This window comes from Gadus chalcogrammus, chromosome 20, assembly GCF_026213295.1.
Source record: "Gadus chalcogrammus isolate NIFS_2021 chromosome 20, NIFS_Gcha_1.0, whole genome shotgun sequence".
NCBI classification, from domain to species: Eukaryota; Metazoa; Chordata; class Actinopteri; order Gadiformes; family Gadidae; genus Gadus; species Gadus chalcogrammus.
The window spans coordinates 6,789,119-6,807,969 of record NC_079431.1 but is presented as its reverse complement, the minus strand read 5'-3'; the positions used below and the strand labels follow the sequence as shown (position 1 = coordinate 6,807,969).

Sequence of the window (18,851 nt, the reverse complement as noted above, 5' to 3'; positions counted from 1 at the left end):
TAGAATGATCTATCCAGCACACATCTAGGTGGACACGCCCACTTGTGATGTCAGAAGAGGCAGATTTTCTAAACGGCTTGTAGCGGCTAATCGCACTCATACCCAGTGGTATAATATGCCACCTTTAATAATAATCCAGAATGGTCACCGTAAGCCTCATATTCTTTGCTTGATTTAAATCAGCTCTGACTCCCTGGAAGGGCTTTCACCAGTGCAATGTGCTGTGAGCGCTTGGAAACGGAGTGGTTGAATCCAAGACCTTTGAAGCAATAGCTTCAAAGGTCGAAACAGTTCAGAAACAGTGGAATCTGGTTCATGATGTCCTAAACACAGCCGACCACCTTGCCACTGGGGACATGCTGAACAATTCAACTCCAGGAAACACAACAAAGTATTTCCTATGCATTACGTGGTTGAGTCGCAGAGTTTACTCGCAGCTTTAAAGGTGCCTTACCTGTGGGCATTCTAGAGCAAGATTCCCTAAACAAGGAGCAAGTAAGGGTACCTTTAGGTAGTTTTGGATCATATAGAGAATGGTGATATTCACTATTGTATTATGTGTATTTATTCATAATTCTTTTAAAGAAAATAATCATAATTCAATAATTGACTGTCTGCTTGTGAATGGCGTATGAATGAAAGTTATCATCAGGTGTTAGCATGTGATCTGTTGTTTCATAGTTAGTATCGAGTATTGAATCACATTGTCGTGGTGGGTTTCGTACCCCATCCGATGAGTGTCAGCCTCCACAGGTACTTGGAGTCGGACAGGAAGGCCATGAAGATGAGGCTGTGGAGGTACAGCCCCTCCACCAGGATCCAGTAGTAGTTGGTGGCCAGGAAGTAGATGAAGAGCAGCACCGTGATCTTACATCCGATCTGAGAGGGAAACAATCACACAAACCCAGTGAGGACACCTGCTGTGCTGAAACCCAGGCCGGGGCAAAGGAACAGCTTGGTTGGTCTTTCTTCTTCTCTGCAAGAATCTAGGATTCAATGATTAAATTCAAAACTTGAATGTCCCCCAGGTGTAGTTTGTTTTACAAAAGTAGTCAGAGTTAGCCTGGCTCCGCCCGCCTAAGTACTTCCGCTCAATTTGAATTTCCCTTCAGTACTAGGTCTGGACCTGCTGTATGTAATTTGGTTTTCTGGTGCCGACACAGCGGCCACCAATCAGCGAACAGAGGGCGTGTCTGAGAACAATGACGATAAAGTCGTACGCCAGTTTGAGTTGTTGTTGTAGGTCGGTAGTTGATTTACAATGTGCAATTTTTCCCTGCTAAATTAAATTCGACGAACAAAACCTGCAGCTGTCGTTGACGGACATTTTCGTGCAGACGCGCAAGGTGTTTGGTTTGTGTACAACCTGCGCGTGATTCCCGGCGCATGACATACGTCACAACCAAACGTTAGCGATTGGTTATGGCAGATCCAGAGTGGCACTGGGCAGATCCAATCATTTTAAACTTCAACAGACACCCGCCTTCAAGTGAGTTAACGTTTGTCAATTGATTAGGTCCAGACTCTCTGTACAAATGAAATGAAATGAAGTGAAGTACGAGAGTCTGGTAGAACCAGGCTAAGTCAGAGTAGTACTATGCCATACAAAGCAAATAACACATAGATAATGTGGTGTGTGTGTGTGTGTGTGTGTGTGTGTGTGTGTGTGTGTGTGTGTGTGTGTGTGTGTGTGTGTGTGTGTGTGTGTGTGTGTGTGTGTGTGTGTGTGTGTGTGTGTGTGTGTGTGTGTGCCGACTCAGGGGCTGGGTGAGGCTGCACACCTGTTGTACATTGAGTAATCAATGTGCAGGTTAAACCAGCCAAGTCCACACACTCTCAGGAGATCTCAACGTGGATCACCTTCTCAGTAACATTCTCTTCAAACTCGACAATAAACCATCTTTCAACATCACCCTCCTGCTTAATTGGTCTGGGGGAGCCCAGTGCAGCAAGGTCATAAAGAAATGCACAAAAGTTTTGGCAATAATGTGAAGAATAACATCAAAGAGCACTCCAGGTACATTTGTTAGAGGAGCCAATGGCTGAAGGCATGAAAGACGACAGCTGCATACTTTTTCTTTTTGTACATACCGCAGCTACCCATACAAAGTACATATCTTTGTGCACGGTATGCATACCATAGGGACGTTCTTCAGGTGATCCCACTTGTTCACAGTTCATTTGTATTCTACAGGCTGAGGCCCCCAAACACAGATATAGGTTTAAACAGATTCAGATATTGTTGTTTGTACCAAGGAGGGAGGGAGAGCTCGCGCTCTCTCTCTCTCTCTCTCTCTCTCTCTCTCTCTCTCTCTCTCTCTCTCTCTCTCTCTCTCTCTCTCTCTCTCTCTCTCTCTCTCTCTCTCTCTCTCTCTCTCTCTCTCTCTCTCTCTCTCTCTCTCTCTCTCTCTCTCTCTCTCTCTCTCTCTCTCTCTCTCTCTCTCTCTCTCTCTCTCTCTCTCTCTCTCTCTCTCTCTCTCTCTCTCTCTCTCTCTCTCTCTCTCTCTCTCTCTCTCTCTGAAAAAATAAAATAAACACACTTTGTTAATCCCCAGGCGGGAAACTAGGTTGGTCACCTGTTGGCAAAATCAAACAATCTCACACGGACACAAATCATCACATCCCATTCCACTAGGGCACACCATTATAATACAAAGTCATAAATGTATAAAACATTTGATTAAACTGTCGGAAAGTGTAAGAAACACCAGGATACCAGCGCCTAGAAAAATACGATACTAAATGGTAAAATAGTTTTAATTTTAAGACTGTCTCATACCGTGGATTCAATCCTCCTGAATGAATAAATTGTAATTCATGAGGAATGTCATAGCCATCTGTTAGCTATTAGTGAGCGAAATGTGCCTTGAGAGGACCTGTCTCTCTTTGACTGTTCATGCATCTGCACGAGCCAATTTACCCGGTCCTGGGTAATTTCTGAAGAATCAGGGCATCTCATCATTAATTGGTTCAGGGAGTTCGTTTTATTTATTTTGAGAAATATAGTTATTGAGTTTTCAAATCTTACAACACACAGACAAATTATTTATGAAAAAATAAAGTACAAGCAAATAATAATAATAAGAAGAAGAAAAAATAAGATATATAAGTAATTACAACCTGCATTTTTTCTATACAGAAGTTTTGTTCGGAAATACTGCACTGGCATCAGAAATGGCAATCTAAACATCAAGCAAACCCCTGTCTTGGTGGCTTTCAAGGAATCCCATAAATTGTCCCTAATTTTCCCTTTGGAGGCATGTGTCAATTTTTCAAAAACAGTTGGAGAGACTTTTGAGCCAATGACTCACTGTTTTTCCAAGTCTCCGTGCTTTTCCATGCGACTGCTATGCTGTGTTTAGCCAGTAGGGAGCAAAGAATAACAATTTTTTTGTTCAGACTTGTACGCATGATCCATTAAAATTGTAATAGTTTATATCTGGTGTTAATAGTCTGGGTTTGTACATCAAGGCAAACTCTCTCCCATTCGTCCTCAGCAATCTCTACATCCAAACCTCTAGACCAGGCCAGTCTACTTTTATCTGATGATTCTTTAGACTCATTCACAAGGATCTTGTATATCAAGGAGACCTGTCCACATCATTTAAGATGGTCAAGAACAGCCTTTTCGAGACTAGACAAAAGTGGTCTTAGGGGAGACTGTTTGAGTGCTGTTAAAATATAACTCCTAATTTGTAGGTATTTGAAAAAATGTTTTCCGGGGATATTATAAATTGTTTTCAAATCATCAAAGCTATAAAGCAGAACGTTGTCATTATACGTATCCATAACTTTACTAATCCCTCTCTCCGCCCAAAATTTAAAGCAAAGGTCATTTTTGAAAATCTGCAGTTTCCCCAAATCGGTGTAAAGCATGATATAGCTGGTTCTATTTTAAAGTAAGATTGAATTATATACCAGACTCTTATTAGTATTCTTGACAAATGGGTTATGAGTGTCTTTAAGCAGGTTTTTCAATGTATTATAGTACAGATAGAGCTTTAGTGGGAGAGGAGATGTATTGGCCCTTTCTATTGTGACCCAGGGTATTGTGGAATTGTCTGAGAACCAGAACATTGCTGCACTAATCTGGGCCGCCCACTAAAGTTTTAGAGAACAGGAAAAAATCCAATCTTGAGAATGTCTTATGCGTAGTCGAATAACGAATGAAAATTCTCTCTTGTCTGGGTTACGCTCCCTCCAAACATCGCAAAGACCCAACTCTTCCATGATGTTAAGGAATATTTTCCTCGATTGATTGTGGGAGGAGTCCTGGTTACCATTACGATCAAAATCTGGATTTAACGCACAGTTGAAATCCCCACCCATCATAATATCCCCTCGAAGTGAGGCAAGTGTTAGGAAAATATTATTATAAAATTGCGGCTCATCTTTATTAGGGCCATAGATATTTACTAAAATAAGATGTTGACAAAAGAGGGTCTACAGTGGTGCTATTGACCTGAAATGGAATTGACTTGTGAATTACGATGGCAACCCCAGAACAGACCTTGCCACCTTCTCCTTAACCTGATAACGTCACCTGAAGTTAAATGCGTCTCCTGTAGGAGTACAATTTTAGAACCCAAGTGTTTAAGCCTTGTCATAACTTGACCAATCTACCCAGGCCTCTGACATTCCAAGAGGATATTTTAAATAGCTGATTGCTAGCCATGTAACCTTTTATAAAGAAATCTGTGAAAAGGGACCACCCTGTATCCGAGTGGTTGTAGCACCGAGGTTGAAAAACAGGTCAAAAAAACGATAAGACAAATTGAGAGAAAGCCGTAAAAAAAACAAACACACAAAAAAGCAACAGCAACATATAACATTTTGCCACAGTTAACAACCATGACATCAACCTTCTGCCTTCTATCCTACAGTCAAAACTAAATTATTACACCAACTTCCTTGGCTTTTGTTGATTCTGCAAAGAGGAGCAAACGGAAATAAATGTAACTAGTTTACACTTTATCTCTGACTATAAGTCTATGTCAATTAAAGACCCTTTGTATATACAGGATTTCTTATGGAACTAAAATTGTAAATGTTGGTTCGCTCAGGTTGACTCAGATTAATAATAATGACTCTATAGTTTAGCACAAACTAGGTGTAAATAATAGCTTATGTTTCTGTCTCTTAATATTGTTGCTCGAGACAATTTAAATGTAGATGGAAGAAACAAATAGCCAACTATGCACTGCACTAATTAACAAATCATATTAGAGTATATAATGTCAAAATTAACCCCCAAAGTATGTTATATTTGCATGTGCAGTCTAATGATGAAATAATCTGAGCGTCCATGCTCACAACTCAGGAGAGGAGGAATTTCAGCCATTATTGAAGTAAAGTCTACCCTCGAAAGCTAATCAAACGTTTCAGTACATGCAGCACTTTAACATCTGTAAATACGCACTATATTTACCATATGGCACACTCCTCCGTATGGGGGGGGGGGGGGGGGGGGGGGAAGCCCAGACATATATGACATATGACACTTATTCAACCTCTTCTGGATGGCCACCCCTGATATTTTTCCGGAGGAAGCCATGTACATCTTGAGGAGACAGAAATGTATAGTTCTTTCCACCGTGAGTGATGCGGAGCTTAGCGGGGAACTGCAAGCCGTACTGGATACCCTCCGAGCGGAGTCTCTGGTTCACTGCGTCATAGGCTTTTCTCTGGCGTTGCACTTCAGCTGAGAAGTCAGAAAAAAAATTCACCTGCCTGTTTTCATACATGACTTTCCCCTTTGCTTGTTGCGCTTTCATCACACAAATTTTTGTTTTCTTCCATTTTTGGTTTGCTTTCCCCGCCTTAGCTGCCATTCAGGACTTAAAAGGGTCTGTTTTATGATTCACATGTCAGAGACTCACGAAGTGTGACTGTTTAGCTCAACGCCATAACCGGAAGTCCGGTTCAGGGAATTCTTAGTTTCAATGCAACACTTCTTATTGGCAGGGAAACGTAGCATAGAGATGGCAAAGAGAGGTAGGGGACTTTTCTTGGTGGTTTAGTTTTAAAATTTGATCTCTTCCACCGTTTTTCTGCTCGCTCTCTCTCTCTCTACAACTTCATATTCCTAGATTTTAGCACCTCTAATAACCTGCTTGTTTAGCATCATCCCCAGCCTGTATCAAGCGATGAATCATGTATGCTATATTAACGCTACAGAGCAGATTCAACAGGCTTTCTGCAGAGTGGCCAACTTTGGTGCTGCAATATCAGAACTGCAAGGTTCCAACCCCAACACAACTCAATACAACACACACAGACGCACACCGTCCATAATAATGGACATTCCATTATCCGTTGCTTCTGAACCAGACCCAGTTCCCGAACAGAATCGTCGAAATTCTGCTGTTCAACTGTGTGTGCGTGTGTGCCTGTGTGTTTGTTTTTGCGAACAACACAGAACGCAATAGGCCGATAAGAAGGGCTATAGGAATGTTAGGAGAACAAGAAAACAATACATGACCAAGACGGATGAGCCAATTTCAGCGAGTGAGCGAGTGCACAAGTGATAAAGCGTATTTATCATAGTGGTTTTCAAACTGATATCGGGAACCCCCTCTTTATAGTGGGCGCTGCCATCCAAAGCGACTTACAATCAACCCAGATTTGTGTCACTAAGGAGAGGACATTGGGCCTCGAACCAGGTAACCTTTCGGCTGAGAGGTGGAGTTCACAGATGGAGGGATGAGAAGAGGCTCAAACACAGCAGTACTCACATACTGGGAGTTATCCAGCGGCGCAATGGTGACTGGCTTGATGTTGTCCATGAGCAGAGAGTCAAAGTCCTGCAGGCCGGCCCAGGCGTAGTCCACCTTGTCCTTCACAAAGATGCTGACCGCCCTCAGCATGAAGGAGATGAAGAGGTGCACATGGATGTAGTTCCTGGTGCAGTGGAGACGCCTTCAGACGGTGGTGGCGTACGCGAGAGAGTGTAACAAAACACACATGATGATTGATTATATCCCCCTCTTTAGAGCACTTCACGACTAGTGCGACTAGTGAGACATAGAAAAAGCTGGGGCAGTTTCCAAAAGATTTACAATAAAAAGTGCAGAGTCGACAAGCTTGTTTGCGTTGCAGTTCAGTCTGTAGATTATCATTTAGCACAGCTGTGGAGTGGGCATTCAAATGCCTTGGGAAGCGAGCGATAAGGAGAAGAGACACCCGTTTCATCTACAGCTCAATACAGTTGTACTTTCAGCCTTCTAGCTTTAAGACGTGTGACTTGTTGTATAACAGTTCTCTCTAGCTGAGATGCTGGCACACTCAACTGACCTCGTCTACATTCGGGTTTGCGTGAGAATAAACGCCTACCGCCTGTCACATCCCGCCCCCTCCGTTGATTGTTTTCACTCCCTGTCCTTCTTTTTCCCTGATTGTCCTCCTTCACCTTAATCGTTTGCAATTTATTTTCCCTCCTAGTGTATTTAGTCAGTGGTTTTCCCTCCCTGTGTGCCAGTTCGTCTTTGTTCTCTGTCAAGCGTCCAAGCATTTTCATGGAGCTATTCACGGTTCCTGGTTTTTCAGATTCCAGCCAGTTGACTCCCAACAACGCCTTTGCCTTCTCCCTGCCGGATTGTTTGCCTGATCTACATCTGCTTACCCGTGTACCAACCCACTAAGCCTTTGCCTTCTGCCTGCCGGATTGTTTTCCTGTTTCCCTGCGACTGATTACCCGTGTAAAGAACCATCCTCTAGTAAAGACCGGTCTCTCTACACAGACTTCTGCCTCCTGAGTCGTGCTTTTGAGTCCTTTATCTCCCGTTGCTTATCCAGCCGTTACACCGCCAAAATTTAGCAGAGGTATTAGCAATGGATGGATGGATACATGGATAACCGAGGACAGGCGGATGGTCGTATACATGGATAGACGAAAGATGGATTCTAGATAATACAGAAATAGATTCTACTCCTCAACAAATGGAATGCTACTTAACATTTGGACCACACTTACGCATCGAAATCGTTACCCTATTGAGATGATTTACAGCCTGAAAGAGTTGGAATGATGGAAAGAGAGACGAGTGGTTCGATGAACGAGGAAGGGATGGATGAATATATGGAGCGACCTATGAATCGGTGGGCGGACTGACCAATAGAAGGATAGATGGGCGGATGAATATAGAACAGGGAAAGCAAACCCCCTGAACTTCAAAAGTGAAAACTTCAAAAGTGCCGCTCAAGGTTCCATGGTTAATGACACAATCACGATACAATACTACTTTATTTGTCAGAAGGGCACTGAAATTCATTCTGCGTCCCTGGGAAGGGGCAAATGACAGATTACGCAAAAGACCGGGAAAACACAAGTACAGACACATGACACATGACATGGAACAGCCCACAGAGCACACAAAATACAAATGGCAGGTAAGGCAATTTAACAAGACACACAAAGACATACGAAGACTAATACCTATGGAATCATAAATGCTCTGGAATTTAATCTTAGTTTGTTCAGTAATAGGATGGACTGATGTACAAAATAATTTTTAAGCCTATTTTGGTTGAATCGATGGACTCTGAAACGCCTATTTGAAGGCAAGAGCTGATATTCATTGTTCAAGACATGTATGCAGTCAGAGGAAATATTTGGGGCCAGCCTCATCATGCTGTTGTTATTGGCCTCTTGAAAGGCCTGAGCTACAGGACGTCCAATGATTTTAGAGCAAACTTTAATCTGATTATACAGTTTACTTTTATTTCTCACTTTGAGGTTGCTCTACCAGGCAGTGCTACTACAGTAGAGCATGATGCTCTGAATTACAGAATTAAAACGTAGAACGTAATTTGGCTACTAGCCCCAAACGATTTTAGTCTGCGGAGGAAGTTAATGCGCTGCTGTATCCTTTTACCAAGAAAATCTATGTGAGGGGTCCAAGAGAGGTTCTCATCTATCATGACACTTAAGTATTTATATGCAGTGACTTGATTACTGTCCACATTGCGTATTTTCACTTTGAGGAGTGGGCAGGTTGGGGGCTTACCGAAGATAATTTCCTCTGTCTTCACTGAATTAATAATAAGGGCATTCTTGCGATACCATTCCACAAACCAATCAACATTTCTCTGATACAGCTTGGGATCGTCAGTATTTTTCAACTTAGTCAATAAGGTGGAGTCATTTGAGTTTTTTAACAGAGGCTGGTTTGGTACCGAGGAGCTGCAGTCTGCCATGAGGAGTTTGAACAATACAGGTGAGCTAATGCGCCCCTGAGGTACCCCTACGTTTGTTATCCTGGGAGATGACAGAATCACCCGGCTTCTACGTCATCAGCGAGAACTCAGAATGCGTTTTGCCTATTTCATTGTACTGTGGAGGAACCCAAGCAGTTCTCTTTGATTCAAAAAGCAGCTTCAAAGGACAGTTTTTTGAGCACCACACGTCAACCTTTATCATTCGTTGGTTTGCATCACACAAGTTCACACACAAGAATTTTTTATTTGCCTTTTGAGAGGATTACATTATGTTATTTAATTAATTGTGAGTGGTCGAATATATATTGCATCCTCTGATACCAACTTCCATTAATACAACATGTAAGTAAGAAGTACCCGCTAAACAAGCATTATTCTAGTCAACAGAATTAAAGGGGCATTTATTACTATTTCCTTTATTCTTACATGTTCATAAACATAAAAAATTCTTGCAAACTTAAACCTGCACTGTGAATTTTAAACAGCATCACACACTTTCTTTGAGATAACTTCAACTACCAAGTGTCAAAAAACACCACTGATGACTTTCGACCCCGGGAAATGTGAATTTTTTGGGCAAAAATGTGTGGCACTGCAACAAACAACTCCATTCTCCCCTTAGTACAAACCAAGGCATGTCTTTTCAGTCCCTCTGCTCCCTATAACTGATGAAAAGCACAAGGTCGACAACTTGAATGCCTCAGTAAGAAAAGAGGACTCTCTGTACACACCCACGCCTGGTTGTCTTCCATCTACCCCACTGACTTTTCTGATTGCTCACAGGCATATTGACTGGACCCCTGGTGCTCCACCCTAGTCAAGGCCTGTCGCACCCCACTCATCACCAGTGTAATCAACTCCTCCTCATCCACTGGCTGATCAACCCAATCATCACCCTTATCCTTAAAAAAACCTGGACCCAACCCTGATACCCCCTCCCCCGTACGTTAAGAATAAATAAGTTAAGATAATACTTAAAGGTTGGGTATGGAATTGGTCGTATTGCACTCCCCCTCCACCCGCGGTGACCCCTTTGTGCACGTGCAAAACCAATTTTTTAAAACTCAACTGAAGAAGTGCTTATTCAGCAGCCTGAACCCCCCCCACCCCCACCCCCCCCCACCCCACTTCTGAAAAACGTTTCAGGTAGGACTCTTCCTCTGCGGCTGAGACACTCATCGATGTATTCATTACCTCAACCATACTATGAATACCAACCTGAAATTGAATTTGTTTTACCAATGGTTTGTGTGTGGGGGGATCCCATATTTACCACAGGGGTGGCCTGAGAAAAAAGGACCACCATTTGGAATATCCAACAAATTACTCCACCAATTGCAGCACACTGAAACACATCCATAACACCACTGTGTAACGGCTGGGTGAGCAGCAGGAGATAAAGGACTGAAAAGCACGATTCAGGAGGCAAAAGTCTGTGTATAGAGAATGGTCTTTACTAGAGGATTGTTCGGTACACGGGAAACCAGCAGATCAGGCAAACAACTCGTCAGGGAGAATGCAAAGCCGCATTGGGTCGGTATACGGGTTATCAGACATAGATCAGGCAAACAATCCGGCAGGGAGAAGGAAAGGCCAAATGGGTCGGTACACGGGTTATAAGACGTAGATCAGGCAAACATTCCGGCAGGGAGAAGGCAAAGGCGCAGTTGGGAGTCAACAGGCAGGAATCAGAAATCAGGAACGGTGGATATCGCTTGGAAAATGCTGGGATGCTTGGAGTGATGACAATCAACGAAGGGGGCGAGATGTGACACACTGCCTGCCTGCTCACTTTCCCTCGTCAGAGATCACATCAATCGAGGCCTCTCAACTGATCCAAGACATCACCCCAAAACACATTTTAGGTGCTTGCTTTTAAATGTTTTTTACTGTGATGTTTTTTGTACATGGAAATGCGCTATATAAATATGCCATTGTCCCTGGCCAGCACTGCTCCCAAAGCCAACCTCTTCCAATGCAAATAACTTCTGAATGAGTTTCATAAAGGGAAAGATTATTAAATGAAAATGTGCTATAAGCCCGGCTAGTTGTTTACCCAACATGCACCATTTGTGCCATTGCTTCATTTAATGTGACTGTTTAAAAGGTTATTCAAGTGGATGTCGCCAGGCTAATTAAACAATTGACAGCGTGTACAATTGACTGGCATCTAGCAGAATGGGCTTAGCAGAAATGTAATATAGTATTCACAATTACGTTTTAATAGGCGTATGATCCTATAAATGTATTAATTCAGCTGGTTACAATATGTAATAAATCCTACAGACTAGCCCTCTACATCCTTTATCTGAATTCCCTGCGGGTGTCCTTCGAAAACAGTGTCTGTAAATGATGAGGTGGGAGGAGATGTTGTAACACAAATGAAAATCACATTTGTTGTTTGTGGTTTGTGGTTCATGGTCACGGTCTTGGTAATCAAACCGTCTGAACCGTCTCCACTGTCTCCACCTAAAGAATTTATTTGAATGACTTTGTCGCACCTATTCTGCCGAAGAGCAGGGAGCGTTAGCACACACTCGCGCAGCAAATGTGAAGAGACAGATGGGTTCGATCCCCTGGACCGGTATGGCCCTAGAAGGTTATATGATGTAGAATACAATTCCACCTTTTTTTAACCACGGCCTCAGTTACTTCTTATTCGGCATTGTAGAAACACTAACCATCACAACAACATAAATGTTTGTGCAAAGACCCAGTGCATGTTGCTTCACCTGAAGTATGCGATAATGAAGATGGCTACCAGGAGGGAGCTGAAGGAGACGGCGTAGCCCACGGTGTACATCACGTACAGCCGCCTGAAGAAGTTCTCCTGGGGGGGGGGGGTACACAGTTCCGAGCATTATGAGTCAGAGGAGAACCCAAGTGTTTCAAGGCCCCTGATGATGTGCACGGACCCTATAGAAATCCCACACACAGAAAGATTTCCTCCTCTTCTACTGGGAAGATAAGGAGATATTAATAAACACACACACACACACACACACAACTTATCGAACCCATTAATACCGAACCGTGAATGCAAATTCAAGTTCCTAGACTGGAGGACATGCTAATTTATGTAACCTTGATACATAAGAGGGTATCTTTTTTCAATGTATCCCCATTAATGTCATGCTGACACACTGAAAGGACTAGGCACATGTTCACTCATTAGCGATGTTGCTATGCATCACATCTTGGCTGGTCACTTCATATATCTTTAAGATTTTATTTGACCAGGAAATATGTTGAGGTAAAGGAGTAATTTATTAACGCAAAAAGTCAAGGAACACCGAGAACACAGATGACGAACGCAAAAAGGCAAGGAACACCGAGAACACAGGTAACACACAGGACACAACTCACCACAAACCACAACGATCCGACGAGGAACAAAGAAAAGACAAGGGCTTAAATACCAAACACAGGGCACGCAACGAGGAACAGCTGAAACACATTAGGGGAGGGAGCAGTAATCACACAGGAGGGAAACTTGACAGGACATGGGAAGAAACAAGACAGAGATACCAAAGTAAAACAGGAAACACACAAAAACAAAACAAGGAAACGGACAGACCATGAAAAAATAGGGCTAGATCGTAGGATCTAGTTCTCAGATAGTTTATAAGTCCAATATGTTGTATCGGTATGATTGAGAGGGGTTTCATAAACAGCATGGGTAATTATTATCCTTATGATGTGATGGAGACAACATAAGGATACTGAACCTTAGAGAACGCCAAAGAAATACGAAAAATAGGACACTTTTTTTGTCCTGTTGTCCACAAAGGATAAACACAAAAACGTCAGCTTTCACTGGGCAATAATATATTTCTAGTGTTGACACATAAAACAGTTTTTTTAAAAGGTGTGTGTGCGTGGGACCCTCACCTTGCCCTTCTCATTGCGCGGCTGCAGGAAGTGCAGGCATTCTGTGTAGTTGGCCCACGTTCTGTTCAAGCTCTCCACAAACACCCAGGAGCCGTTGACGTCACACTTTCTGTACGCACTGCCTGCACCCATAAAACACAGCCGCTGGTGCCATTAGCTCTCAGGCCTCTCAACAGCAGGCATACCTGTCGACCCTCACAGGCCTGCCTCCTTTGAGAACTCTTCCCTACCCTTCAAAGTATGGAACAGTGTAAATTGAGCTGGATGATATAAATATAACATATATTATATATTATAATGCTATATATAATATAACTATTGTTTCACCATTTTTTGGAAATAATGATGGGGGAACGTTTTTGAATCAGTTGTTCTCAGCTTACTTGAACTATTTTTACGTCTGGAAAATCGATTGCCAACCCGAATTCTTCAATATATATATGCATTTCCCTATCATCTCCCTATCTGTCAGCAATATCATTTCTCATGATATAATTTACCCTAAAAAACCCAAGTTTGGGAGAGACTGATGGAATCCTTTCTTTTTCCAAGGGAACAGGAACAATATCTCTTGACCCATGCATTTCTTCCGTGTCCCACCCTGAGCAGGCTACACACCTTTATGGTTGAAGTCATAGATGTAGGAGGGGCATGGGACCCTGGTGATTAACCCTGGAGAGCCCTGGGGCCAACAGATGAGGCCATCCCAGCCTGGAGGACACCAATCATCTGAAACAAGCAACACAACCGCCTTTACCCCCACTGTTTGGTCCTTTGTAAACCCCTAGTCCAAGCCAATATTTTCCTCCAGTGTAAAACGATCCAAAGTGGAAGGATAGAAAATGGCTGCCTTACGTTTCTGTAATGACTTTTTATCTCTTTTGGACAAAGCCTTTGAGACTTCAAGGTGAAGCAACAGCTTCACCTCACTCTGAGTGAGTGTCTGTCTGTTTCCTTGTTTTGGTGTGTTTCCTGTTTTACTTTTTTATCTCTGTCTTGTTTCTCCCTAGCCTGGTTCTACCAGACTCTCGTACTTCACTTCATTTCATTTAATTTGTACAGAGAGTCTGGACCTAATCATTTGACAAACGTTAACTCACTTGAAGGCGGGTGTCTGTTGAAGTCTAAAATGATTGGATCTGCCCAGTGCCACTCTGGATCTGCCATAACCAATCGCTAACGTTTGGTTGTGACGTATGTCATGCGCCGGGAATCACGCGCAGGTTGTACACAAACCAAACACCTTGCGCGTCTGCACGAAAATGTCCGTCAACGACAGCTGCAGGTTTTGTTCGTCGAATTTCATTTATCAGGGAAAAATTGCACATTGTAAATCAACTACCGACCTACAACAACAACTCAAACAGGCGTACGACTTCATCGTCATTGTTCTCAGACACGCCCTCTGTTCGCTGATTGGTGGCCGCTGTGGCGGCACAAGAAAACCAAATTACATACAGCAGGTCCAGACCTAGTACTGAAGGGAAATTCAAATTGAGCGGAAGTACTTAGGCGGGCGGAGCCAAGCTAGTTTCTCCCCATGTCCTGTCAAGTTTCCCTCCTGTGTGACTACTGCTCCCTCCCCTAATGTGTTCCAGCTGTTACTCGTTGCGTGCCCTGTGTTTAAGCCCTTGTCTTTCCTTTGTTCCTTGTCGGATCATTTTTGTTTGTGGTGAGTTGTGTCCTGTGTGTTCCCGTTGTTCCCAGTGTTACCCGCATCACCCGTGTTCCTTGCCTTTTGCGTTAATAAATTATCCTTTTATTGAACTGTCCGCTATTGGGTCCTACCTGCCTGCCTGCCTGCCACCCGCTAACTGTAACAGTGAGGCTATACCTAATCAAGGATTCAGCAGTCCTACTACGTTAAAATGAAGTTGCACCTTGTTTCCTTCTCTCTATGGAGATATTCTAACAATGAAATCAAATTTGCGTGAGCGTGTGAAGCTTTCAGATGGGGATTTTAATGTAGCGTTAAGTGTAGCACTACAGATGCCGGTCCACACAGTGTTCATTTGAAACCTTTACGCACGCAGACAAGATCCCCAGCTCACGCAACAATATTGGCCGAAACAAAAAAACGCCTTGGTTCCCTTAGCTTTAGGTATAGATGTATGATTGTGTTTTACAACTGCCCCTGCCCCTGGGAGATCCCTTATGGAACGACTCTATTCATCTTATTGGCTCACTGTAAACAAATGCATTCAGTGAATAAATTAATATGGATCATCAAAGTACTACTAGGGCAATGACTCTCAAAAGAAAGCTATTTTTATTGAAACAAACAGTGCTGCGATAGAGGTAGTCAATGCAGCGGATGTATATCCATGAATCAACAACACATATTTCAGTGCTCAGCATGTTAATGTCAGAAATGGATGACGTGTATTGGTGATGAATGCACTGTGGCAGATGGTGAAACAGTGCTGAAAAAAAAAGTAGCTCTTATCTTCCATACAAAAAACAGATGTCCCTTACACATTATCATATGAATTAAGGCACAGCCATTGTTCAATTTGTTTATCAATTTTATCAACAATCCCAACAATCCCATGCAGATTTATTTTTCGAAAAGTAAATATATTTTTGTATAGAATGCAGAGCACATCAGAGCCATAATTTTAGGGTTTGGGTGGCAGCACATGCTCAGAAATCCAAGTAATGTGGATCCAAAAGTAAAAAAAACTAACTTTAGAGAGTACATGACCTAATGAGAGTGGGTCGCAGTCAGAGAAGAGGGACTCGTAAAGAAGGAAATGGAAAGATGGGTAATTCAAAAAGATAAAGAAAATGAGAAATATATAAAAAGAGGAAAAGCGAGAGAGATATGCATGGGATTCAAAAGAAGGAGATAATGAGAGGGAGAGAAACCATCAGGGGGAAACAATAAGACAGATGGAGCGAGAAAAGGAATGTGGGAGTGTAGCAGACATGGTCTGGTTCAGGATACGTCAATTCTCTCCTCCACAACACAAAATAACTATTGCTATTGGAATGATAAATAAATATTTGACGATCCATTTTTTGTAGTAATAGCAATTTTCAGCATACATTTTCTCCTTGGACACTTTGCTATCAACTCTTTTAGAAATTAGCTGCAGTTTTTCATCGGGGAGTTTACTTGCTATATGTGCTTGTAAGTTGTTTTTCATTGTCATTGTCATTTCTTTGTCGATAAGGATTTTCATGAGAAGATGATTTGAATTTAAATGAGGTTTCTTGTCTCCAGTAATTTGTTAGTAATAGAACGACATCAGTGCAAACATGAGCTTGACAATTTCCTATTCTGCCTGCAAGATATACTGTGTGTTTCCGTGCATGTGGGTGTGTGTGCTTGAGTGCGAGCCTGCCTGCATGTGTGTGTGTGTGTGCCTGCCTGCCTGTGTGCATGTTGCCCTGGCCTGGTTTGTGGGGTCCAGCGGGCGTACCTGTGTTTGTGGGCTCCCGGTTGGAGAGATTCAGGTGGCACTGCAGCTTCACATCGTACAGGATGTACATCTGCTCCTGCGCTGACAGGCCGCCGTCAGACTCCACCTAGGCAGCGGGAAGAGAAGGAGACGTCTGTTGAAGGCGTTTCTTCTCCTGCACCTCCAGCAGTGGAAGAGCCCTCTCAAGACGGCTGACCAGTTTTTCTGCTGTGTGGTGGCCGCTCAGGAGATTATAGGTGGCCTGGAGAACCCTGAAGTGCACGTCCAATAATAAAGACGAGACATTGAGTCTAGTATTAATATATATTTGAATATTATACCGGCAGTTGAATCATAACAATGTCGAATACAGGCTCCGTATTCGGTTTTATACTTGGCAGCTCCTGAAGGCCAAATGTTAGGGGCACCCACTGTTATGTAAGGAGCCCCGACAAAAAAGAGAAATGGCACCCACTGCACACAATAGCAAGAGTGTTGCATTGTTAAAAACATAATGAAGTATACTTTTGACATCAAATCAGGCAATCCAAAAATTACACTCGACATTTTCTGTAAGTACGCCTACTGCGGGAAAAATACAATTACAGAAATCCTTAAATACTTAACGCTTCAAATTTCAACTCAAACTTGTGGCAACGATATTTCCATAATAAACAAGTTCAGATTTCTAAATGTTATACTGCATATTTTAAGTAGTCACCCCCCCCTCAAGCAAAATGGTACATTCTCCCTGGAAGACCACTACAAACTCGCATTGGTAGCGCCAGCCTTCCCTGGGGAGAGGAATAATAAAGTACCAGTAACTTGTTACCGCCAACAGAGTTTAATTTAATTTGGACACGTCTCATTTAATAATATTAATGTACCAATAAAGAAATACAACAAAATCACTCTCTCTCTGTCATTCCTTGTTCATGTCTGCCCTCTGGAGACAGTGAAGCTTTAGCTGCCCCATCTGACATTTTTGTTCCTTCCACCCCTTCTTGTATAACAAGTTTTGAGTGTGTGTGTGTGTGTGTGCGTGTGCGTGTGCGTGTGCGTGCGCGTGCGTGTGCGCATGCGTGCGTGCGTGTGTGTGTTTGAGAAAGAGAGAAAGAGAGGCTGAAGCTCCAGTTGCCCAAAAAAAAGCATTAAGCCTATGCTTTTCTATGACTCGATGTCGCTAGGCTATATGGACAGAGTATACATCACTGGCATATCACCCACATGCTAAATAGACAAAATACACTCAACAAATACATATATATATATAAGCTACATTTAAGTAAATAATTGTTTTCACTATTAAAGATTATTAAATTATATGATTAAATGCACAGTGGAGCAGTGGAGCAGAGGCGAGGGCGTAGCCCCACATTAGAACCCTGAGGGCCGACTGTCTTGTGATATCCACTCACACCCATTGTCTGCTCATAAAAAAACCTGATATTTATGACTAGAACTAACATAAGTTTAATATGGCCCCGTTGAAAGCTGAGACAAAACTGATTCCAACTGTCTAGACCAGGGGTGCCCAACCTTTTTTGACCCAAGATCTACTTTTCAAGTAGCCAACCTCCCGAGATCTACCAGCAAACCTACCTTCAAGCGGGGGGGGGGGGGGGGGGGGGGGTAGAGAACAATTGTTGACGGGGGGGGGGTTGTATCGTGAACCTACGGACTTCAGTGGGGGTTTCATTCCGTCTGCGCACGGCACCTTCTCAACGATAATCAATAATCTTCCTCCCACTCAGGGTGAAAATGGTAGGTCTTAGCTTGTTTCCCCTCAGCCATGCCAACGTTTAGGAGTGTGTAACTACTGTTGACGGCTTTCAACTGCTGTTAACAGCACATGCGCTACCGCACGTATATGTCCCGCGCAAATTTAATTTTATTAAAAAAAAAAAAAAAAAAAAAAAAACTTTTTTTTTTTTTTTTTCTTCACCCCTCGCGATCGACTTGGGATCTGTCGGCGATCTACTGGTAGACCGCGATCGACTGGTTGGGCACCCCTGGTCTAGACCATATCTCTGACCAAACCTCCCCGAACAAGAGGCCATCGGCCTCTCGTTCAAAGGGCCAAACATCACAATTAAACAACGGGTTTTCACCTGTTACTATCTCATATACTTTCTTTCACGTTTACTATTTGTATTGGTTTGCATTGGATGTGTTGAATTTATTTGAAGCCTCTGCCTAAACCTCCCTCTACTAAATCCTCTCTGTCTTTTCACTTATTTGGCATCAAATCTTGACCCAGGTTCTCATCCGATGTTGTACGAAGGCATTAAAGACCTATATGGGTGCCAGCTGATACATCACTGGTCTTCTGCACTCCAG

The 18,851-nt window shown here is 42.8% G+C and overlaps 1 protein-coding gene across 1 annotated transcript in view; it reads right to left on the bottom strand.

The window, feature by feature from the left end:
- The window catches only part of LOC130373634 (parathyroid hormone 2 receptor-like), a gene marked incomplete at its 5' end in the record, with an annotated part of 41,511 nt that extends 23,188 nt beyond the window's left edge, over positions 1 to 18,323 (bottom strand). Inside the window, 7 exons of the mRNA XM_056580258.1 lie at positions 726 to 879; positions 6,735 to 6,918; positions 11,949 to 12,046; positions 13,108 to 13,229; positions 13,726 to 13,836; positions 16,533 to 16,632; positions 18,312 to 18,323. Coding sequence (XP_056436233.1) covers positions 726 to 879; positions 6,735 to 6,918; positions 11,949 to 12,046; positions 13,108 to 13,229; positions 13,726 to 13,836; positions 16,533 to 16,632; positions 18,312 to 18,323 — 781 coding nt within the window. The remainder of the gene's footprint in view (positions 1 to 725; positions 880 to 6,734; positions 6,919 to 11,948; positions 12,047 to 13,107; positions 13,230 to 13,725; positions 13,837 to 16,532; positions 16,633 to 18,311) is intronic.
- Between the last annotated feature and the right edge of the window lie 528 nt (positions 18,324 to 18,851).